Source organism: Rhinolophus sinicus, chromosome 18 (assembly GCF_057876585.1).
Source record: "Rhinolophus sinicus isolate RSI-liver-muscle chromosome 18, RSI-T2T, whole genome shotgun sequence".
Classification (NCBI taxonomy): Eukaryota; Metazoa; Chordata; class Mammalia; order Chiroptera; family Rhinolophidae; genus Rhinolophus; species Rhinolophus sinicus.
In genome coordinates this window covers 58,492,825-58,518,735 of record NC_142518.1, presented here as the reverse complement: position 1 = coordinate 58,518,735, position 25,911 = coordinate 58,492,825, and the positions used below count along the sequence as shown (strand labels likewise).

Below are 25,911 nucleotides of genomic sequence, written 5' to 3'. Positions count from 1 at the left end.
GTGGGGGTGGGAGAAGAGGGTAAGGGGGATCAAATATATGGTGATGGAAGGAGAACTGACTCTGGGTGGTGAACACACAATGGGATTTATAGATGATGTAATGCAGAATTGTACACCTGAAATCTTTACAATTTTACTAACAATTGTCACCCCAATAAATTAAAAAGAAAAAAAAAAGTTTCAGGCATCGCTCCATGGGTCCACCACACTCAGGTTAAAAGAGCCCAGCCAGAGGATGATGCCTGGATCGCCCAACCTGACCCGCCCCTCCACTCCATCTGACCCTCAAGAAACAGCCCGGATGAGCCTCGCCATTGTCTGCCCAGCCTCCGTCTTCGCTGTCATTGGACTCCTACTATTCCTAGCCTTTGCTGGTCCTCTTGGCTCCTACCCCTAGCCGGCCCAGTTCTCATGATCCTCCTCCTTGCTACCATCGGGCCATGCATAGTTAACACTGTCATACGTTTCATAGAGAACTCCATCACCCGTCGTCGGGCTACAGCCCGGATCCTTGCCCTGTGGGGTTATTGTCCTCTTAGCCAATATGATGATCTCTAAGTTGTTACCACTTACCATCATCAATAAGGGGAACGTGATGGAGAAACTGACCTAAAATGGTGGCCAGAGAGGAGAGAGAAGTCCCCAGACTAAGCCCCAGCCCACTTCCGCATGACCCCCTCCAAGCCACACCCCAAGCCAATCACCAGATGACACCTACCCCTTCCCCGACTCAAGGAAGTCCCCAACCCATAAAAACCTGCTCAAAACCATGCTAGGGGCTCAGAATTTTGGGAAAGATCCCGCTGAGCCCGCCGGTGTAATAAAGCTGACTTTCCTAACTCTCTGAGTGCCGCTTGGGTTCTTTCCGGTCCTGGTATCCGTAACAGTACCAATAGATAATAACAGTACATCAAACAATTAATTAGTATTTGATTTCATATATCTATAGATAGATAGATAGATAGATAGATAGATAGATAGATAGATAGAGTCTTAATCCCCCAAATCTAAGCACCCATATTCTTTGTTTTAGCTGATTTTAAAGTATTCCCTAAGTATATGTTAGAAAACATGGGAAACATAATTCACTTCTTTGAGGTCATCAGATCACTTAATATACATTTGTTGCTTGAGTATTGCAGGGGAACAGAAAACAATGTTAGATTTTTTAACACAAGTTTCAAAGTCCAACTAACTAGCATGTTAAGACAGAGGGATTGTAATGGCACTAAGTCTTCTATTTTGAGATTTGGATCTCTGTTGTAATTTGATTTAACAAGTGCAATTTAGCTTGGGACTTTTTGAAAACTTTTCTCCTTTCTTTCCTTTGCTTCCTTTCTGCTGCTTCCTTTCCACCAATTGTTAATGGTTCTGCTTCCTATACATTTACTATGCAGACTAGTTTTAATGTTTCTGTTTACTTTAGCCCAGTGCTGGCCCTGTGACTTGGGAAAGGTTTTGCATCTGGATGGGATCCACTCCTGACTCCAACTTAAATCTACATAACTTGTGCAAAAATCGGCTTAACTGCACCTCCTCCTACCCCCAACTACAGGCCAAAGCAGTTTACATCCTGGTTAGAAAATATAAAACTTGAGACCAAACAAAGACTCCAGGCAGTGGTTTGCAGTAGTTTCCAACAGACTCCGCTCAGCTGACCCCTTTCTTACTTTAATAAATCTTCCTTCTATATTTCTACCTGACTCGTGAATTCTTTCGAGGCCCATGAGTGAGCAGCCACAACATAGCAGACACCAGAAAATACAAATCTAAAGCACCATGTTTTGGCCAGATTCATAAGACTGTAGTCTTTTAAATACTGAGAACACCAAAATGAGAAGGCAAATAAATTGATAATCTTTTAGTAGCAGGTGTGACATACTTTTCATGTCTCTTTTTATTACTGTAGGAAGAAATTACAGGGCCACAGGGAGAGGTGGGGAGGGAAAAAAGGAGGAAGTGAGAGGATATAAGGAATGAGATGAGGTCATTCTTAGGAGAAGGTGCAGCTACCAGACCTGCCAGAACTGGATTCCAGTGGCTGAGAGCAGATCCAGGACATCTTGCCCCTCAAGGTGAACTTTAGCTAATCATAATGGATTCTAATATTATCAGTATGGCAACATCTCCACCCCCTGGGTCGCCATGACAGTTCTGACAAGGACCAAATAAGGACAAAAATCTTTCCTAAGGGGAAGGAATGGTCATCAAAGACCCGCCCTGGGAACCCCTATAACGCCACCCCTGAACATTTGGTGGCCTCATTCAAATATAATCCTAAATTTCTTTGTTCTTCCAGGTACTTGCCTTTTTCCTGGCCCACCCATGCCCATTATTTTGGAAGTACATTCCTTTTCTATACTTTGATAAATCCTCTGTTTGTTTGACTTTCTTTGTGTGTCTTAATTTGGTATGTCCTGCAATTTCTTCCTGCGAAGTTTACCAAGAACCCTGTTCCCGGTAACATTTTCAGTCAATTTCTATTTCATTTTATTATGGTACAATTTTTACTGTCATGCTATAATGGCTATTTACATGTTTCATTTTCAAGGATACAGTCTTTTTGATCAAGTATACCCATCTATTTTTCATTTTCAGAGAGAAATGTGCTTTATGTTAATTGTTAAATGGATATGCTTGTTTCACTTGTTAAATTGTAATGAGTAGCAGAATTTTCCCATAAGCTGCTATTGTATCTTAATAGTGTCTACACTATAGCATCTATGAAAGTATAAAAATGAATGTGAAGCTCTCATGGTCTGAATAATTAAAACCCCCACACACTTACACATTACTTTCTCTCCTCAAGGAATATAGGAACTCAGAAATGTAATAATTTGAATTATAGATTAGTTTTTTTCAAGGATCATAGTAATACTATTTAAATTTAGGTGGTATTTCTTCTGAAAAATAAGGTGTACTACCTTTAAATTATGTTCAGGATGATATAAAATGGACAACAATCACAAGGGGATTTCATTTCCGTGAACAAAAGACAGATTTGTTTGTTCAAAATTAGAAAAAAATTACCGTATGCAGTGTTAGGATTATTAGGTATAACCAGAAGCATTGTCACAGTACCTTAGAGAATATATTTGTGAACAGAAAATAAATATGAGTGAATACAAATGACTATAATTTATTGAAATTTGCATCAAGTTTATAGACCTTGACACATTAAGTGATGACGGGGAAAAAATCCAGAAAGAGGAGCTCATACTGGCATATTTCATAAGATCGATGCAGGGATCAGGTGTTACATTTGGCAATGAAATAAAAGAAGCAGAGGAAAGTTGGGGGGAAAGCCAAGGAGTAGAATTCAAATGCAGGAATTCTAAGTGCATTCCGTAGAGGGAAGTTGATATTATACTGGCTCAGTGTGTATAATAGAGAAAACAATAACATATACAGTCACGTGCAAACTTACTGATGCTCAGAATGTAAACTTTATTGATTTATTATTAAAACAAACTGTGTTCCCAAGTTATATTCACAATATAGTTTAACTGGGGGCATTTATTTGTGTGCTTCAAAATTTGTTCAAGGATTATTTAAAAAAAAAATAATTCACTTGAGAGCTCACCTATTTTGACCTGTTTATTTCTGAAACTTTTTATGTGCCTCCGTGATAAAAGCTCAGAATTAAGATATCGTAAAGGACACAAGGGGTGTGTGTGTGTATGTGTGTATGTATGTGTGTGTGTGTGTGTGTGTGTGTGTGTGTGTTTAATCCCAAAAGGTTACTCTGCTTTCTTCGGAATTTTAGGTTCAGATAACCTTTCAGTACCTGACAATCAAGAACGGGTTTTGATTTTGACCTGTTTCTCTCATGTATTTTTCCCCCAAATGGGAAGTCTCAAGGTAATCCAGTTCAATCTAAAATTGATCCAGTTTACTTTAAACTATTTTTTTTTTCTCCTGCTGATGTTGAGACAACGCTGTTAATCAGGGCATACTATCTTTCAGGAGAAAAACATGTTGTAGAAAGAAACCATTATGTAAAAGAGGAGCTCTGGTTTCTAATTCTACCACTTACTACTGTTACCGAACAGAAAGAGCTTATCCACTTGGCACAAGGCCGAGCCAAACACTAAACACCGAGAATTGCAGTGGAGAAAGATTGGCTATTTTACTATAAATGGCGCCATCCAGGAGAACAGGAAGCTAATGCTAACAATCCCAAATTCCCTGAACCTGGGGTTCTGGCATAGGTTTTTAAGGATTTAGGGAAAACAGGTATGTGGAAACATTGCCAGCTAAGTTTTAATTGGAGGACCTTGAAGCTTAGCCATTTATGGTAAGGGGTTCCAGCATCCGATCTTCCAGGAAAACAGACCCTTCACTTCTCAAAGGGTTCCAGTGTTCAAGTTCTGGCTATGTCCCAGTCCTTTGGTTCCATGCATGTGTGTGTATGTGTGCATGTGTGTGTGGGTGGGGGGATGACTTTGGCTCCAAATTCAGCTAGAGGTCAAAGTTCTCTCCTATGCACATGCTTCCCCTGCTTGAATTGCAGTTTGGGTCTGTGGTCTCTGAAAAGCAACTCATATCTTGTTAAACACGATAGGAACATTTTGAGCTGATTCTATGCTTACGCTACCTGTGTGAGTTTGGGAAATAATAACTATTACTGCTGATTGAGGGTCTGCTGAAGACAAAGCACTGATGTGTTGTTGTTTTTTTAATTTTAACAAATGTGTCAGTAATCCTAACCCTACTCTCAACATTCTCTTCTTTGAATTTCATCTCCAATGCCACTATGAACCAGAAATCTTTCCTGATGTCCACTCCCAGTCAAATGCAATCACATCTTTTGCATGATCATAACATGTTACTTATTCAAACATTTAGCTCCTATTGATTTCAACCTTATTTTATAATTGGTGGGTGGCACTTTTTTTCTTACTAGACTGTGAGCTCACACAGGTAGTAAGTGACAGAACTGGAAATGAGGGCCTGCATTTTTTCCCTTTTTCATGGTTATATTTACAGGATTTGCCTCAGGACTTAGCACAAACTAAATACTCAATAAATGTGTGGGTTTTTTTTTTTTTTGAATTATTGTGTTAAGTGACAATAAAGCAAGAAAGACATCATACAAATAGCTTCCTCTGGAAAATATTAGAGCAAGCAGAAATGGGACATATGGCACAAATAATTAATTTACCTTCATTTAGAGCAAAACGTATTTTGTACAGGTGTAAATTATATCGCCTCAGAAAAGCTAACTCTCAAAGATGCTTTCATTAGAATGTTAAAAGAAAAAATTTGCATTTGACATGTTGTAAAACTCCCTTTCAAACTAACAACAGAGCTTTCAAAAGTTGTAATAGAAAAAAAAATTATCCACAGAAGCCCAATATGTTTCAATGCTACATATTAACCACAATACCAAACATTCAGAGGTGATGAAAGGGAGAGGAGGAAGAAGGACAATTGGGTTGGTAGAGGTCACCCACAGAATTCCCAAAGCACACCCAATTTGCACAGACACAACCATTTTAGACAGAGAGAAGGTAAATGATGCCTAGGACACATGTTCTGTGATTAAGTACGACTTTTAAGAGACTGCTGAAGTTGTTCATTCAATTATTTTCTTGTAGAAGTGAATGTATTAGACACTTCAAGGATCAAAAAAGTCTGCAATTTTTTTTATCACCCTTCTCCCATAAATATTCTCTATTACCATGTCCTTAAAGTATCAAGGAGAAGACATGCTGTGCTGCTTAAGTGCCCTCAGTGTTACCTGTGAGTGGCAAAAACCTAAGGAGGCATTACTGTTTCAAAGAAGAGTCAACACAGATGTGTTGCTGAATATTCATCTTGCCTGAACTCCCAACGTACCTTGATTAGGTAATTCTTCAGGACGCACTATGGTATGGGCAATGGAAAGAGGTTCAGGGTGGAAGGCAGGAGTGTTGCAGTTCTTATTTCTTCTATCAGAACACTTGAGACATTCCCTCACAGTAACCAGTTTGTTTGTTTTTCTAAACACAAAGGACACTTTATACTTATACAATGTTAAATATCAAGTATGTCTCAATAAAGCCAAGAAAAAAGGAAAATTGCCAAAGAGATCCTCACAGTTCTCTCTTATGATATACATAATGTGTGCATTAAAGAGGCAAGCAGATCACTAAATCTCCTTCTGTGTACCTTTAGTATTTATGCACAGTAAGCAGATTCCCATTTTTTTGGTAAATGCGCAGAACATAACAGTAGCTCATTTACAGATATTTTAGAATTAATCCACTTCCAAATTTTTTATGAAGTATTTTAAAAGATCACCTGATAGTCTTGAGAAACTTAGTTATAGATGATTTTTTAAATGTAGCTTTAATTAAGATGTAAATTATTGAGGCCTCCAAGCAGCAAAGTTCTTTTGATCATGTTTCAGATTTAGCCTCACGTACCAAGAACACTGATGGAATTCTGAAGAACAGCAGTGATGATGGACAAAATATAAAACAGCAGCTATGATTCTTGGGTCTCTTGTTCTCTTAAGTCCTACCGTTTGACCTCTTGCCAAAAAAGGGCAAAGTTTAATGAATTAATTATTTTAGAGGCTAAGTAATCTTCCTCTTTAGAGACTTTGAAATAAAAATGGAAAACTCTGTATGAGATGACATAGGTTAAAAGACAGGGCAGCATTGACTTTTTTTGAGAATGAATAAAGAAGTGAGTAAAACTGCATTAAATTATAGAACACTGATTTGTGGCCTGGAGCTCAATAGGTGAAACAGAATATATCTAAAACTAAACATATATTAATATATAATATAACTAACATTTATTAAATATTTACTATGTGCCAGATATTGTGCTAAGTACTTTATATAGGTTATGCATTCTTGATGAAAGAGGTTTATCACTATTGTCATAATAAATAATGATAATAAAACTTAGAGCTATTAAATAGTTTGGTGAAGATTACATAGCTAGTCAAAGGCAATGCCAGTATTTAAACATGGAATTATCTGACTCTAACATGCAAGCTCTTATCCAATATGATCTATTGCCTCTTCAGGAAAAGTGTAGGTGACCAGTGCTTAAGTGAGAGGAAAATGTTGTGCGTGGCACTGAAGAACACAGCATACTAAGTGTGGAGTCATGAGTTGAACACCATGAACTAACTCTCAAAGAACTAACATTGTCATGGGAGAATAAGATATGGGCACAAATATTTGAAATGAACGTCTGGGTGTGACAAAACTTTGAGAGGTACCAAGTGCTGTGGGAGCTCAGAGAATGGAGAGATAGCAAACAGTTGGGTGGACTGAAAAGTATTTTACGCGATACCTTAAAAGATGAGCACTATGCCAAGGGTTAATCACAGGTGGAGATAAGGCAGGACAATTGTTTGGAAAGGGAGAAATGTACACAAATAAATGGGTATAAAAGAGTAAGGAAATTGAAGGAAGAGCAAGGAGTCTAGTTTGATTGGAACATACGTCTGCATTAATCAATTAGCCAGAAAGAGAAGTATAGAAAGATCAAGAAGAAAGTGTGGACCAAAACATGGAAAAGTGTGAATGTAACTAAACTTCTTTCAATAAGTAATGAGAGATATCTGAAGATTTTTAATGGTAGGATCATCTATAATCAGTGTTGGAATTTAAAAATAAAAAATACAGTAGATGTCTTAGAATGGGATGATAGGAGAAATCTAAAAGAGGGGAGAATAGATGGAGTTTTACAGCAGTAGTCCAGGTGTTGTGTTTTTGCAGCTTTACTGTACAGAATATGCAGATGAAATATATTAGAAAACACACTCTTTTGAATTCTTCCTAAGATAACTCGAATCTGACCAAAAATCTTTGCAGAAACCTGGTGAGAGTTTCTATATGCGTAATGAGGGAAACAGAGTTTTGCTACGGAAATTGATTCATTTAAGCTGCTTATTTTTAGGAAAACAAAAGACTTAAGAAGACCTTTTACCTCCCCTTTCTTTGCCTAAAAGAATTCAGGTAGAAAATGATGCTGCTCCAGGAAGGGAGATATCATCAAAGATAACTATATTTTATTTAATTCATTTTATTTTATTTATTTAGTTAGTTTTTAAATTTTATTGGGGAATATTGGGGAACAGTGTGCTTCTCCAGGGCCTATCAGCTCCAAGTCGTTGACCTTCAACCTAGTTGTGATCGGCGCAGCCCACTATCCGGCAACCGGTTGTTGAGAGCTCGCCCTCTAACCAACGGAGCCATCTGGCCGAATGATAGACAACTCTATTTTAATACAAATTAAATGTGGCAGACAGGGAAGAACCTGCAAATTCTGTTTGTTAGACTCCCCTTTGTGTTCCCCTGTTTCTGGGTGGCCAGGCAAGAATTTGCTTACCAAATGTTTTCTCCTCATCTACCTCTCAATTGCCTACCTTCCCTTTGAAGTCCAAACCACTACTCTCTTTTCTACTCACCTCAACACAGTGTATACGTCTCAACTCACCAAGTTGTCCTGGGGTCCCATATTCCTCTGGAACGCGCGTATGTACATACATGATACATTTGGTTATTTTCTTCTGTCAACCTGTCTCATGTCAATTTAATTATTAGACCAACCGGAAGAATTTAGAAGGGTAGAGGGAAAATTATTTTTCCTCCCCTACAGTACAAAGTCTTCAGTATCCCTACTCTTTTTTTCAATGACTGCAGTGAACAACTAAAGAGCTTTATATCAGAGAGAGAAGAGTAGAAAACTGCAGAGGGATGAGGATGCTCTACAGTGTATGCTAATAGGAATTATCAGGAGGACATACCAGCAGGGGATAGGACTATCTACTACAAAGTCAAAGAAAACAAAACAAAAAAGGAAAATCTTTAAAGTCTCAGAGGCATGCAACCTGCTACATTGTTCTAGCATTAATTCTCTGACATTTGGGCACTAGCATTAGAGCAATTTGACATTGCTGCTATATTTGAGAACTGCAGAATGTGAAAGCAAACACTACCTTGGGCATCAACTGATTTGTACCATATCTGGGAGTAGATTAAGATGCCCAGCCATCCCACTACCTAAGGGCAGAATTTAATGCGCTAGGGTGGTCCATAGATCCTGAATGCCCATGTTTCCTAATGCCAATTTTATTCGCCCAGCTCAAACGCCTGGAATTTTTTCTCACATGTTGTTTTACATTCCAATTTTTAGATGGGCGTTGAGAGAAGGAAAAAAAAAGTAATTGGATATTTGCTTATTGAACATCTACTATGTGCTTGCTTTAGAATCTATTGTGTTAGGCTTCATAGCAATTCTATGACAGTCAAATAAATACCACCATATTACAGACGAAGAAGTAAATTCAAATACTTTATCACTGGTCCCCAGCTTCACATAGAGTTAGTGGGAGAGCCACTGGCTGGCGTCTCACTACAAGAAGAACCCAATAATATGGTTGGCTGGCCATGAATATCAGCACTGCTTAAGTATCTTTTCTACATAATCCCTCACACTCACTCAAGAACTTTGGCTTCTTCAAGTTAATCCAATTTAATATATCCTGTCTTGGGCATACTAACTTGTTCTGCTGACAATTCTCCTTTGAGGATCATACCTTTACCTGGAATGCTATCCCCAGCCCCAGCCCCACCTATTTCTGATGTATATTCCTCTCTCATGTGGCCTACATTTAATTCCCAATGTGCTTTACTTGTGAGCCCACATGATAAACCAAGTGATGAGCTTTTAGCTTTTTGATTTCAGTGTCATTAAAAAGATTTCACCTGTGATTATAAGCACAATTTGTTTTGCTTGGGTGCTAGGTATTGCTAGAGGACTCATGCAGGCTGACGTACTATAATCCAAAGTCTTAAGGAAAGAAATGATTCATATGACAAAAGTATAGTCATCCTTGATATCTTCCTTATATTTTTAAAACTGAGAATTTATATTTCATTCATTTGAATTACTATTGTACCAAATGCTGTTTAAAGTCTATATTTGTTTTCTACTTTAAAGCCTATAATAAATAACAAGTAGATATTAACATTATAGTTAGGAAATCCTTTTCAAAATTGGTTGCTAATATTATGTTTTCCAACAGCTCCAGAAGAATGGTCCCTATCTGTTGCAGTGTACATTCATTTGCTGGGGCTCCTCACAGGCATTTTATCTATAGACATGGCACAAATCGACTATGCTGCCAAGATTCACTAACATGCTATGGGAATCAGTGCGATGGCAGGTCACATTTGGGATGCAAGTTCACTGAAGAGACATTCTTTATTGAGGGGGCTAAAAAAAATTCTACCCCTCCTTCTAAGCTCTTCCAACTGGGCTAATAATTGAATTAGCAGAGACAGATTAACAGAAAATTTATAGTTTATTACAGATGTACATACCAGGGGTGTCACACAATATGAGACCCCAAATACATTGGACAATTGAGGTTTATATGCCATTATGGACAAAGGAGAAAGGGGGCAGAGGTCTAAGATTTCAAATGAAATAGGCAATTACAGGTAGCTGAGGAAGAGAGGGAATATACACGTGACAGACAAATTCCTGCCAGGCAACCCAGAAACAATGGGACACAGGGGGTGATCTATCTACCAGGCCCCTGATCAGAGCCACTCTATCTACTATACTAAGGTGAATATATTATGGTTCCCCTCCTGGAGCAGGCCTTTCAGTCTGAATCTCTTAGGCAGGAAAGGGGGGCAGGTCAAAGGTTGTTTCTGATTCTTTTGTTTCTTAGTAAGCAGCTTAAAATCAATATCCCAAAAGGTACAGTTTTGCTGTGGCAAAAGTTTAGTCCCCTTCATTATGAATATTAGTAAGAATGAGAGGAATGTATGATTGGGGAGAGATGATGAACTTTAGAATCAGGACATTTATGTTTCGATCCCCCATCTAACACTTGCAAGCTGTGTAATCTTAGGCACATTATTTAACTTCTCTAAGCCTGTTTCCTCATCTTAAAAAAGGGGATATCGATAGCTACACCACAACAAAACTGCTATACGGACTAAAGAAAAGGAAATAATTACTATAGAGAACCTAGCACGATGCCTTTAGCAGTCACTTAAAAATAAAATTTATTCATGATTCAAAGTAAAGTACTCACATTACTAAAGGTCATGGACAACGGCTAAATCTTAGGACTCTGATCAGAAACAAATGTTGAGTATTTTCCATATGTCTAAAAATAAAAACCTACACATAAATAATGTCAAATAAGGGCATGTTGATCTTGTTTTTTAATTAAGCTTCCTATTGTGTAAAGAATCACGTCTAAACTTGGTTTGATGTAGTAAAGCCTCCTACAACATAACCCTCAAAGATGAAAATAACCCACAAAAATTCCCAGATTAAGGTTTGGAGAAGTTCTGATCTCAGATCCTTCCATGGTAATAACTAGCTTACATTCCCATAGAACATACACTTTCCCCTACAACATAGAGAAATCATAGCAACAACAACAACAACAAAAACATATCTTGAATTTCCAGCCAAAAGATAAGTGCTTTGGGCTTTCATGAAAACATGAATTATGAAGTATGTGGTTCAAAAAATTGTTTTTAATAAGTGTATATCTTAAAAGCATTATCAAAAGTATCATTTGATGTCAAACTGAGGCTAAAGGAAGTTAATGGTATGTGCACCTTGCAAACTCTTGTGTGGTTTCATGACCAAATTATTTTTTTTCAAGATACTTTTGTTGCTAAAGGAGAAACATAGCAAGTAGTTCACTGAGTAGACACATATTGAAATCAAACAAAATGTTGCCTAAGTGTAGTCTAACATTTCATGATTCAATTATGATAGTCTAGGAAGGCAGTTTTCTTGAATTATCTTTTTTTCTTCCCCTTCCAAGAGATGCAAAGACACTCGTATTGGCCATTAACCTGAGCATCTACACTTTCTTTGGAGTTGTTTACTTAAAAACAAAACAAAACCCCCTCAAAATTGTGTGACTTATTCTGTCAGGACTGTAGGCCATTTATAATATGAAAGGATTATACGAGCTGATTTTACTTCATGAAAACTGATTAGCCAAACCCCTGTGGATTTGTTCACCTTGCTGTGGTAAAATATAAGATTAGTGTAGCAATTCCTTCATCAAATGAATTTACTGTTAACATTGATTTAGTGATCCTGTTAGCCACTATGCCAAGATAACAAGATAATTCTTTAAAACTGTGGGAATTCTCACATTCTATCACTGCTAATTAGCCATTCTCACCCTGCAGAAAGATTTTATTAAGGATTATCATAGTAGATTTAATACTTCTAAATAGCACATTTTTCTGCTTGTTTCAATACCTTGTATTCTTTATGGTCCATATATCTTGTTCTTTCATTTTCACTCCAGCATCATAAAGGGGTCATCTTAATTTATCATATGCAAATACGTGCAGGTGTTCTAGCTGAATAGAAAATTATATTAGTTTAACACCAGAAATAGACTCCTTTTAAAATATTTCTTGTCCAGGGACTACCTTCCATTTTTGCCACCATTCATTCTTGGTGAGAAATTATCATATAGTTGTTAAGAAAAAGAGCTCTGCAGCCGTACCAGAGGAGTTTGCATCCTGTCTTTGGTACTTGCTGGCATCTCTCTCTGGCACAACTTCCTCATCTATAATACAGGGCTAATAATAATAATAGATATAATAATAGTCCTAGGTTTGTAATAGAATTAAATGAGTTAATATGTTAATTGCTTAGGAGACTATCTGATGCATAGCAAGTTTATATAAGTTTTGTTAAATAAAATAAATTATATTGCCACATATAACTTCCATGATCTTTTCAAAGTAAACATTTGTTCTACTTTCCTTATTTCTCTTGCATCACTTCAGTGTTTGCACTATTTTCTTTTCTTTCTGTGCCAGAGGCCAATTATGTTCTTTTGGAGAAACAGATGAGTCACTAGCTGTGGTGCTAAGATTTAGGGAAATAATATCAAGAATAGGTCCATTCCCCACCAATGCATATTCTACAACAGTCGCCTAATACTATTGTTCTGAGCTACTCATTTCTCAATGAATATAATTCATGAACACAACATATCTGTATCTAATTGAGTACAGTGGTAGTAAAGTTAGTGTCTATAGTGATAATCATACTATCATCATCTTAGCAGAAGAATCTTTTTCACAAAGAAGTTACCATTAAAAGACATAAAAAAAACTGCAAAAAGACCCCAAACAATATACTAGTTTTATTTTGTTCCAAGTTTTTGACAGAATATTATTTGGTTTTAGATTTGCTATCTCAGTGAGAATTGTAATCACTAAGAATCAGGGGAAGGGAAGGTAGGGGGAGAGTTTATTGTGCAAGGGGGAAAGACTGAGTCAGTATAAAATGGTGCAGTACAAAAAATAAGAATTCCGGAGTGATGTCATAGGAATGGCGGCAGCAGGGCTCACTTTTTGAATTCTCCTCCGGATCTTATCAGAAATGGGACATCTATAACCCATAAAAGGACTCTCTGCTCATCACGCAGAACAGCTAAGAGACTTGTGCAAGGATTACTTGAAGGTGGGCAAATTGGGCGAACAGGGGAAGAGGGAAGGGAGCGGAGTGGTGACGCAGCCCACATCTGCGGCTGTGCGGATGCGGCCCGCACCTTCAGCTGTGGGGACACGGCAAACACCTTCGGCTGTGGAGACATGGCCCGCATCTGCGGTGGTGGAAATGCGGCCAGCATCCACAGCTGCAGAGACGCAGGGGATCCCAGGACAGAACAGAGAACACAAAAGCCAGGAGGTGGGCTCTATCCCTGTGTCCCACAGCTGATCTCTCCTGCCGAGGGGGTAGCATATCCAGCATTTGAGGCAATAACCTCAGCTGAGACCTCCAGCTGGGCCCTAGGTCAGATAAAGGACACAAACTCCATACCTAGGCCCCTCCCCCCACCTTTCCAACCCTACCTCCGCCCTTCCAGAGACTTAAACTGGCCCCAGAACTAAGGAGTAGTGTCAAATAACAGAGCAGCCTTAGTGCTCAGGCTCTAGGAAGACCTGCGTGCAACTCTGACCCAGGGAAGAGGCTGGGAAGAGTGTGATTTTTGCTGGGCTAGGAGAGAAGAGACTCCTCCACCATCAGCCACCACCTTTTCTGGCCTGCGGAAAAAGTGTGACACGGCTGCGCTGGGAGAGAGAAGACCCCTCCATCCCGAGCCCCCACCCTTACTGGCCTGCCTAGGGTGGGGCAATTACAACTGCGGAGGCACTCCCAGGAATCAGCAGTAGGCGGCAGATGCAGCTCTGGGCTTTCAACAGCTCAGAAATCTCCCGCCTGCGACACACACACACACACACACACACACACACACACACACACACACAGCAGAAGTGCCCTAAGACTCAGGAGAACTGGATACAGGATACAGGGCTGGTGGTGCTACGCTCCGTGCGCATATGTGAAGTCAAGGGCAGAAACTGCACTGACTTTGTAGAAACTACCATCCAGACCCCTCAACCCAACTCATCTAAATCTGCAGTCCCAACGTCACTCTGGGCAACAGGTGACCAGCTCTGCCTGCACAATACACAGATGACTCTTTGGTACAGCAGAGGATAACCTGGAGATTACTTGGTGGGCTTAAGCCAAGACTGGCGTTGCTTTTGTTTGTTTGTTTGTTTTGTTTTGTCTTTATATCTTTGATATCTTTGCCTGTGTTGAGTATGGGTTGTCGGTTGTTTTTACATGTGAATGTATTTGATTTTTTCGTTGTTGTTGTTGTGCTTGGTGATTTGCTATGTTCTGAAATTACCCTACTAGGGCCCAGCTTAAGAGGCACAAGATTCAACACACCAAGAGACCAACTCCAGACCAAACCAGAGTACTACCAGGTTTGATGTACAAGTGACACAAACAGAGGGAATTCTCTACAGGCACAAGAGCTCATAGATACCAAACCACATTTAAGTGCTCAACCCTCACACAGCCGAACACCCTGTGGTGGCCAGAGACAAGTCTCACAACTAGTCAGCCTAGGAGTTAACCCCACCTACTCACAAGTGAAAAGCAATTAAAGATCTTCTTTAACAGGACAATATACAGGAGAGTCACCTTTGGAGCACACGCAGAGGAGAAGAGGGAAGTAGTGCAAGTCAAATATAAAGGACACATGCTACATAAGATAACCCAGCAAGAACTAAGAACTCTAGGGGATCTACCTAATACATTGAAGTAAACACAGAGAGTCAGCCAGAATGGGAAAACAAAGAAATATGTCCCAAATAAAAGAACAGAAGAAACCACCAGAAATAGAACCAAATGAAATAGAGGTATCCAACCTATCAGAGACAGAGTTCAGAACACTGATGATAAGAATGTTTAAGGCGCTTAGAGATGATGTAAAGAAGGACAGAGAAATCATAATGAACAACCAGTTAAAACTAAAGAATACAATAACTGAAATAAAGAGCACACTTGAAGGAATTACCAGCAGGTTAGATGAAGCAGAGGATTGAATCAGCGACTTAGAAGAAAAGTTAGCAGAGATCACCCAAACAGAACAACAAAAAGAAAAAAGAATAAAAACAATGAAGATGGTTTAAGAGACCTATGGGATAACATCAAGCCCAACAACATGCGCATCACAGGAATACCAGAAGGTAAAGAGAGAAAGCAAGGGATTGAGAACATATTTGAAGTAATAATGTCCGAAAGCTTCCCTAACCTGATGAAGGAAACCAACACACAAGCCAAGGAAGTACAGAGAGTTCCAACCAGGATAAACCCAAACAGGTCCACACCAAGACACATTATAGTTAAAATGGCAAAGGTTAAAGACAAAGAGAGAATCCTAAAAGCAGCAAGAGAAAGACAGAGGGTTACATACAAGGGAACTCCTGTAAGACTATCAAATGACTTTTCTACAGAAACATTGAAGGCCAGGAGGGCGTGGCAGGAGATACACAAAGTGATGGAAAACAAAGGCCTACAACCTAGATTGCTTTATCCAGCAAGGCTATCATTTAAAGTTGATGGAGAGATAAAGAGCTTCCAAGAAAAGAATAAGCTAAAGGAATTTATTACCACCAAGCCAGCATTGCAAGAATTACTAAAAGGAGTTCTGTAAATAGAAGAAAGATGAAAACAATCTAATCACAAATTTAAAAATGGCAATAACTATGTACCTATCAATAATCACTTCAAATATAAATGGATTAAATGCTCCAATTAAGAGACATAGGGTGACTGAGTGGATAAGAAAGAGAGACCCTTGTATATGCTGTATACAAGAGACTCACCTCAGATCAAAAGACACACACAGGCTGAAAGTGAAGGGTTGGAGTAAGATACTTCATGCAAATGGAAATGAGAAAAAATCTGGAGTTGCAATACTTATTTCTGACAAAATAGACTTTAAAATGTAGAATATATTAAAAGAGAAAGACGGGCACTATATATTAATAAAGGGATCGACCCCACAAGAGGACATTACCCTAGTAAACATTTATGCACCCAACATAGGAGCACCTAAATATATAAAACAGATATTGACTGACATAAAGACAGAGATCAACAGTAACACTATCATAATACGGGACTTCAACACACCTCTGACAACAAGGGACAGGTCTTCCAAACAGAAAATCAATATGGAAACAACGGCCTTAAATGACACATTGGGCCACTTGGATTCAATCGATATTTTCAGAGCATTTCACCCCAAAGCTGCAGAATACATGTTCTTCTCAAGCGCACATCGAAACATTTTCCAAGATAGGCCATATGTTAGGCCACAAAACAAGTCTTGATAAATTTAAGAAAATTGAAATCATACCAATTGTCTCCTCTGACCACAGTGCTATGAAATTAGAAATGAACTACAGGAAAAAAACTGGAAGACACACCAATTCATGGAGGCTGAATAACATGGTACTAAATAATGAATGGGTCAACCAGGAGATAAAGGAAGAAATCAAAAGATATCTCGAGACAAACGAAAATGAAAACACAACAACCCAAAATCTATGGGATGCAGTGAAAGCACTCCTAAGAGGGAAATTCATAGCATTGCAGGCCTACCTCAAGAAACAAAAAACATTGCTAATCAACATTTTATCTTCACACGTAAGGGATCTGGAAAAAGAACAGCAAAATGAGCCCAAAGGGAATACAAGGAAGGAGATAATAAAGATCAGAGTGGAAATAAATGAAATAGAAACCAGAGAAACAATACAAAAGATCGATGAATCCAAGAGTTGGTTCTTAGAGAATATAAACAAAATGGACAAACCTTTAGCCAGACTCATTAAAAAAAAGAGAGAGAGGACCCAACGTAATAAAATCAGAAATAAAAGAGGAGAAGTGACAACAGACATCACAGAAATACAAAAAATTTTAAGAAATTACTATGAGCAACTATATGCCAACAAACTTGACAACCTGGAAGAAACGGAAAATTTTCCAGAGGCATACAACCTTCCAAGGCTAACTCAAGAAGAAACAGAAAACCTGAATAGACTGATTACCACCAGGGAAATTGAATCAGTAATCAACAATCTCCCAACAAACAAAAGCCCTGGACCAGATGGCTTTACAAGCGAATTTTACAAAGCATTCAAAAAAGAATTATCACGTATACTCCTCAAGCTCTTCCAAAAAATCCAGAAGGAGGGAAGGTTCCCAAACACTTTTTACGAAGCCACTAACACCCTGATCCCAAAATCAGACAACGATACCACCAAAAAAGAATACTACAGGCCAATATCTCTAATGAACATAAATGCAAAAATCCTCAACAAAACATTAGCAAACAAATTCAGCAATACATGAAAAAGATCATATACCATGATCAAGTGGGATTCATCCCTGGTATGCAAGGGTGGTTCAACATTCGCAAACCAATTAATGTGATACACCACATTAATAAAAAGAAAAATAAAATTCACACGATCATATCAATAGACGCAGAAAAAGCATTTGATAAAATCCCACAGCCATTTATGATAACAACCCTTAAGAAAGTGGGAATAGAGGCATCATATCTCAACATAATAAAGGTCATATATGATAAACCCACAGTTAACATCATACTCAATGGGGAAAGCTAAAACCATTCCCCTTATTATCAGGAACAAGGCAAGGTTGCCCACTTTCTCCACTTCTATTCAACATAGTGCTGGAACTTCTAGCCACAGCAATCAGACAAGAAAAAGAAATAAAAGGTATCCAAATCAATAAGGAGAAAGTAAAATTGTCATTATATGCAGATGACATGATACTATATATAGAGAACCCTAAAGACTTCACCAAGAAACTATTAGAGCTGATAGATGAATTTAGTAAAGTAGCAGGATACAAAATTAATATTCAGAATTCAGTTGTATTTGTATATACCAATAATAAAACTTCAGAAGGAGAAATTTAAAAAAAAATCCCATTTACAATTGCTTCAAAGACTATAAAATACCGGGGAATAAATGTAACCAAAGAACTAAAAGACCTGTACTCAGAAAACTATAAGACACTGAAGAAAGAAATGAAAGAAGATACAAATAGATGGAAACACATAACCGTGTTCCTGGATAGGAAGAATTAATATAGTTAAAATGTCCATACTGCCTAAGGCAATATACATATTCAACACAATTCCTATCAAACTACCAATGATGTTTTTCACAGAAATAGAACATATAATCCTAAAATTTATATTGGACCATAAAAGACCCCGGATAGCCTCAGCAATCTTGAGAAATAAGAACAAAGTGGGAGGTATAACAATACCTGACATCAAATTATACTACAAGGCTACAGTAATCAAAACAGCATGCTACTGGTATAAAAACAGACACATAGATCAATGGAACAGAATAGAGAGACCAGAAATAAATCCATGCCTATATGGCCATTTAGTCTATGACAATGGAAGCAAGAATTTATGGTGGGGTAAAGACAGTCTGTGCAATAAATGGTGCTGGGAAACCTGGACAGAAACCTGCAAAAAAATGAAGCTGGACCACCTCCTTACACCACATACTAGAATAAATTCAAAATGACTTAAATACTTAAATGTAAGATCTGAAACCATAAAATTCCTAAAAGAAAATGTAGGAAGAAACTTTACAGACATTACCCAGAGTAAGATTTTTGCTGATATATCCCCTCGGGCAAGGGAAGTAAGAGAAATAACAAACATGTGGGATTACATCAAGCTAAAAAGTTTTTTCCACAGTAAAGGAAACCATCAATAAAAAAAAAAGGGATCCTACTGAATGGGAAAAGATATTTGCCAATGATATATCTGATAAGGGGTTAATATCACAAATTTATAAAAAACTCACTCATCTGAACTCCAAAAAAACAAAGAACCCAATTTAAAAAATGGGCAGAGGACATGGAGGCATTTTTCTAAAAAGGACATACAGATGGCAAACAGACATATGAAGAAATGCTCAACCTCACTAACCATCAGAGAAATGCAAATGAAAACCACAATGAGATACCACCTCACCCCAGTCAAGATGGCTATCATCAATAAATCAACAAACATCAAGTGCTGGCGCGGATGTGGAGAAAAGGGAACGCTTGTGCACTGTTGGTGGGATTGCAGATTGGTGTAGCCACTACGGAAAACAGTATGGAGGTATCTCAAAAATCTGAAAATGGAACTACCTTATGATCCAGCAATTCCACTCCTAGGTATCTATCCGGAGAAATCCAAAACTCTAATTCAAAACCTTTATGCACTCCTATGTTTATTGCAGCACTATACACAATAGCCAAGACATGGAAACCACCGAAATGCCCATCAGTAGATGACTGGATTAAGAAACTGTGGTACACTTATACAATGGAGTATTATGCAGCCATAAAGAAGAAAGAAATCTTACCATTTGCCACAACATGGATGGACCTAGAGAACATTATGTTAAGTGAAATAAGTCATATAGAGAAAGACAAATACCATATGATCTCACTTATATGTGGAATCTAAAGAAAAGAATAAGTGAATGAACTAATCAGAAACAGTTTTGGAGACATAGAGGAAATACTGAGGGCTGCTAGATGGGAGGGGGGGTGGGGATATGGGGGAAGGTGAGTAGATTAGAAAACAGTCAGTAACCACAAGATTGCCACGGGGTTTTGAAAATTAATTTGGGGAATGTAATCAATAATGTAAAGAGTTTGTAGGGTATCCGATGGACACGTGTCTCATTAGGGAGACCACCTCAGGGATGATGTAGATGCCTGATCACTGCATTGTACACGTGAAGCTGAAGCTGAACAATAATGAATATCAACTACAAGTTTATATATATATATGAATTCCATGTCAACTGGCATATGCATACAGCCTGTATAGAGCTGGTTGAGGGGGAGCAGATTTTGCCACCCAAAGATATAACTTTTGGAGGGATATTTATTATTTGAAGCTGGTTATATGTAAGAAACAAAAATCTCAAGAAGAGCTTTTTTACCTCCCCCTTATCTACCTAAAGAAATTCAGATAGAAAAACCTGTTCCAGGAAGGGAGCTATCACTTTAGCATACTATGACAGACAGGGAGGAACCTAGCGAGGTCTGTTTGTTTGACTCCCTTTTGTGTCCCATTGCCAGGAAGGAATTTGTTCACCAAAGGTTTGCTTCTTCTCGTCTACATGTGAACTGCCTACCTTCCCTTTGAAGTTCAAATCACTACTTCTTCCTTTTCAGTCCAGAATGGCATATAAACCTCAACTGCCTGATTTGTCCAGGTCCCATATTCTTACAGGACCTCTGTATGTACATATGTAATGAAATATGATTTTCTCCTGTTAATCTGTCTCATGTCAATTTGATTCTTAGGTAAGCCAGAAGAACTAAAATAAAAAAGAGGGGGAAATTCCCCTCCCCCACATGGTTAACCACCATTTTTGAGTAGCTGTTTCCCTTAAGTACTATACAGATGCTAGGCTGTTAGGCCCAGTGAATATTTATGACCCCAACAGCTCCTGCACATTGAAAAGGTGCTCTAGGTGATTTGATTTATTTTCAAATGTTATGTAAAACTCATGTTAATTAAAAAGAAATCTAACTTGAAACATTAAGATATGCACACTAGTTATGTACATCAATATTTTCTAAAGATTCTAACAGAAATGCTAAAGGAAATGCACTTATAAGGATATTTCTTAAAAAGAAATAGACAATTTCATTTTTATTTTCTTTACTCAAAGAATAACTTGACCTGTGATTTCATGGTTCACAAGCTACTTCAATTAGTTGAATAGTTGGCTTTTACAACTAAGAACCATTCTGCTTTATGGGACACCATTATTGCATGTGCCCATTAAAAAAAAAAAAAAATCCCTCAAAGTCACTATCTATATCATGAATTTTGATTAATTAGCCATCTGAATGGCTAAGGGCACATTATCAAAGAATTTTAAAGATTTCAGTTGGAAGAATAGAAAAAATTAATTTTTAGTTTGCACTCTAGTTTTAGTAGTTTCTACATTTCTATTTTCAGATTTTTTTCTTTTTAAATACCATAAATGAGTATTGAATATCTTGCTAAATATGAGATATTTCATATGGAACCATAAAAGGTTATTTATAAAACAAATATTTTCTTTGAATTATTCAGAGGCAAGCACAATGTTTATCAAAAATACAGTTGAAAAGCCCCCTATCTGTATCATATGTACAGTTACGCTATACAGTGTAATCCATCAATCGATGATGTACCTTAAATTTCATTTGAAGTCTCAGGCAGTAAGGACAATCCAAGCTGTCAGATACTTGAAAGACTTACCTAATAAAGAGCCTCAAGCAAAAAGCACCCACTATATAAGAAACAATTGTATCTCTAATAAGATTTTAAGTTCATAAACCAGTAAAAGAATCAGTAATTGGCAAGAAATTAGTAGAGTTAATTATACTACACCCCATTTAGCAGAATATAATCAGAAGCAACAGCTAGACAACAAAATATTGTTGATAGATCATGTTCTTATTCACAGAAGAGGATGTTACATAACAATGTCTGATTCCATCTGACTTTTAACTATTTGTTGCAGTCATACCTCATGTCACATTAATAGTCAAACTTTAGGACATTAAAGTACATATTTTAAAATTCTGTACCTGTCCTCAAAACTGCTATTCTGTAGATTGCAATAGCTTCTTAATCAAGGGTTTAGTTGTAGACTATAACACTTTGCATTCCACATCCTCACCACTTTTTCTGAGACTCGATCAGAGGTGCAAGACTTGAAAGCCAGTTTGAAATTTGGCAAAATTTCACTAATTCAGACTTGAGGAATTTAAAATTTGTAACCATTTGGAAAGCTCCTAGGTTGCAAAGTACCTTTATTTAATTAATCGTTTCTTCCCACAGTGCATATATTAATTCTGTAACTGTTCCCAAAGAGCACAAATTAACTTTGTAAAATATTGCAGAATGTTATTATTACAGAACACATGACTTTCATGAATTTCAGAGCACACATGAAATAAATAAACATGATTTTCTTTTTATTCTATTTGGGTTGTTTTGCTAATACTCTAGATATACATTTATGTGTCTATAATTTCTAAAATTATACCTTTGGGACAAACAAAAGGCGTTTGAAAATAACTAGGTAGAGCACAATTTATGGTTTTTACTTTGACACCCAAAGGGTCAGATTCAGGACTTTTACTTGATCAACAAACATTAAGTTAATTAGCCACAGAATAATTAATAGCATATGAGTGTTTAGACACTGGTCTCCTCACTCCTTTTTTGAAGATCCTTTAAGGCCTTCACTAAGAAAACAAATTTGATTGTATTTGTTAGTCACATTTTCAGCTGTCCTGATAGAAATAAGTAAAAATGGACCCTTTAAAAATACCTTATAACTTAATTTTTAAACTTCAAACTGGTTTCCCACTGAACTGATTTGTTTTAATGAGATTTTACTGAAAGTTGTCTAATTAGCATAAAGCAAATTGCCTTATATTATGCTATTAAAAAAGAAAATTCAACCAAGTAAATTTGAAGGTCTATTTGGCTTTATTAAGTGATCTATGAATCAGGCAGCATCCCATCTAGCAAGTAGAAAGGCTCTCTAAGGGGTTATACAAAAAAGAAGGTTTTAATAGGAAAAAGGGTCAGACAAGGGAGCAGTAACAAAAGAAAGGATTATTTTTAGTTTGGTACATGTTTCTTTAGTGCAAGAGAAGGGTTTTTTATCATGCCGATTGCCTCATCTTTCATTGGGGGGTGGAGTAGGCCCATCATGACAGATTACTTTACTGCAGCTTGACTAGAAAATTCCAGATTGGTTGATTGAAACTGTTTCTGGGAGAAGTTGAAACTGTCCTTAGAAGAGGTATTAAATGTAGGTTTGGTATCATGGGCTTTTAGCATGAGAGGTGCTATTTTGGGTCTTTGTTTTTCTCTTTAACAATGTTAAGCCTTACATTTATAAAGTGATATTATAAAGAAGCAGTTCTCAATTTTTTTTTTTTTATCCATGATTTCGGAACTAGACTTAAACATCAAAGGAACAGACAGTCATTTAAAAGATGATTTCTGAGGAATGCTTGTACCTTAATCCAACAAATAAACTAACTCTACTATTATTATCAAAGCATACTAGGAAGAAATACGTATTTACTGTCATATTCTCACATTAGAGTCCAGCATAAAACCAGCTAAAGAAACTTTTTGGAACACATATTAAGCAAGACAACTTAAGATTTTTTCTTATACATTTGTAAAAATCAATTAAAAGGAATAAAGAGGAATTAACAAGTGTTTCTCTAAATACCTGTGGTTGAGGATGTATCCAGATCTCCATAGTTGTTGCCTCTTTCATAGGTGTGTGAGATCTTACAACCTCCTTCACTGACTGTATAAGGGGAAAAAATAGAAATATTTTAAGGGGTTTGTTCAAAATGAAAGACATAGTGCACTGAGCACATGCATCAAACACAGGTAAGTAAAATAGAGCCTGGGTAAATATCTTCTCCTAGACATCATAGTTACTGAGAATTGACAATGTGATGGATACAGCTCTAAGTATTGGGAATAAAAAAGAAAAAACATTTTAAAAATATTTTTCTCATTTAATTTACATTCCAGTTTTATGTTTAAGAGTTACAGTAAACAGAGAGATGCAGTCAGGATGGCAGAATAGGTGAATGCTGTGCTTGCATCCTCTCATGACCACATCAAAATTATGACTAAACTACAGTACAAACATTATTGAGAATAACCTGAAGTCTAGCTAAACCAAAGCCCTACAACTAAGGACATACAGAAGAAGCAACCTGGAGACTGGTAGGAGGGGCAGAGATTCAGAACAGGCTGGTCTCACATGCATGAGTGACCATTATATATTGGGAAGGATATCTCAGCTACAGAGGTCCCCCCCAGAAGAGTGAGGAGTCTCAGCCCCACACCAGGCTCCCCAGCCTAGGGTTCCAGTGCCTGGGAGAGAAGTCCCTATAACTTCTGGCTGTGAAAATCAGTGGAGATTGTGGCTGAGTGAGACTAGGGTGGCTGCAATCACAGCCACTCCTCTCAAATGGCCCACACATGGATTTACTTGCTGATAGACTCACTCGTTCTGAGCCCCACCCCTGGGGCAACAGCTTGAAGGTGCCAGGGACATATGGGGAGGAACTGAATTGCCCAGCATCAGGGTGAGGACTAGAGGGACAGCTTTCTCCAGGACAGAAGAGCTGTTAGAAGCCATTGTTTCTTTGTTGAGCCCTCTCCCTCCTGGTGTGCAGATGCAGGTGGCTGCCATATCTGAGTCTCTATCAACCTGGCTAACACAGTTCATTTGCCCTGATTCCCTGAGATCCTGCCCCACCCAACTCTCTAGCATACCCAAGTTACTTCCAGTGGCTTTTCCATAAAAATGGTTTATCTTGGCTCATGCTACAGACTTTCCTAAAATTTCTCAAAGATTCACAAAATCCAAACAAGCAGCATATAGCTTTGGAATTTCCCATACCTCTGGCTGAGCAGCCCTAATTCCAGCACTAGTTGCAGACACACTCCATTCATGACTTGGCCTCTTGAGGCACCTCCAAGCCCAGTGCGAGTGGCAGGCATCTGTGGATTGCTTTGAGGCTCAGGCCAGGTGGCCCTGGGAAGGATACAGGCTGCGGCTGGCTGAATTTGGCCTGAAGTGTGGCCCTGCACAGGGGTCACGGGGCTGGCACAACCAATGGCAAGCTTGAAACCCAGCTGGAGCATTACCTGGCCACCTCCAGGGATGATGCACAGAAAGGGCAGAATGAGAAGGCACCAGAGCCCTCCTTAAGCAGATCTTGTGCTGTAGGGTCAGACCCTGTACAACAGGTCCTCCACTGTAGTCACATCCAGTCCTCACAACAAATTAGCTCAAGGATCAATCCCTCCCATTGATGTGAAAACAGGAACCAAGGCTCAAGTACAATAGGAGGGCACACACAACCCACAAAAGGGACACACCTGGAGTGAACGGCTGCACCACTGAGCCACACAGCACGCCTACTACATAAGGCCACTGTACTAAGACTGGGAGGCATAGCAGCCCTATTTAGTACACAGAAACAAACACATGGAAGCAGCCAAAATGGGGAGACAAAGAAACATGACCTAAATGAAAGAACAGAACAAAGCTCCAGTAAGAGAAGTAAGTGAAATGGAGCTAAGCAATCTACCAGACACAGAGTTCCAAATGCTGGTTATAAGAATGCTCAGTGATCTCAGGGAGAACTTTAACAAAGAAGTAGGAAGCATAAAAATGGAGATAGAAAACATTGGAAAGAAGCAGTCAGAAATGAAGAATACAATAACCAAAATGAAGAATACATTACAGGGAATCACCAGTAGATTAGGTGAAGAGAGGATCAAATCAATGATTTAGAAGATAAGGTAGCAAAAAACACCCAATCCAAACAGCATAAAGAAAAAAGAATCCAGAAAATTAGAATAATTTAAGGGGCCTCTGGGACAACATCAAGCATAACAACATTTGCATCATAGGG

General features: G+C 38.1%; 1 protein-coding gene across 5 annotated transcripts in view; it reads right to left on the bottom strand.

The window, feature by feature from the left end:
* PCDH11X (protocadherin 11 X-linked) overlaps positions 1-25,911 on the bottom strand; it is an 800,197-nt gene that overhangs the window by 414,830 nt on the left and 359,456 nt on the right. For all 5 annotated transcript variants that reach the window (XM_074323530.2, XM_074323532.2, XM_074323533.2 and 2 more), the window contains one exon: positions 23,697-23,777. In XM_074323530.2, the coding sequence (XP_074179631.1) occupies positions 23,697-23,777 (81 nt within the window). The remainder of the gene's footprint in view (positions 1-23,696; positions 23,778-25,911) is intronic.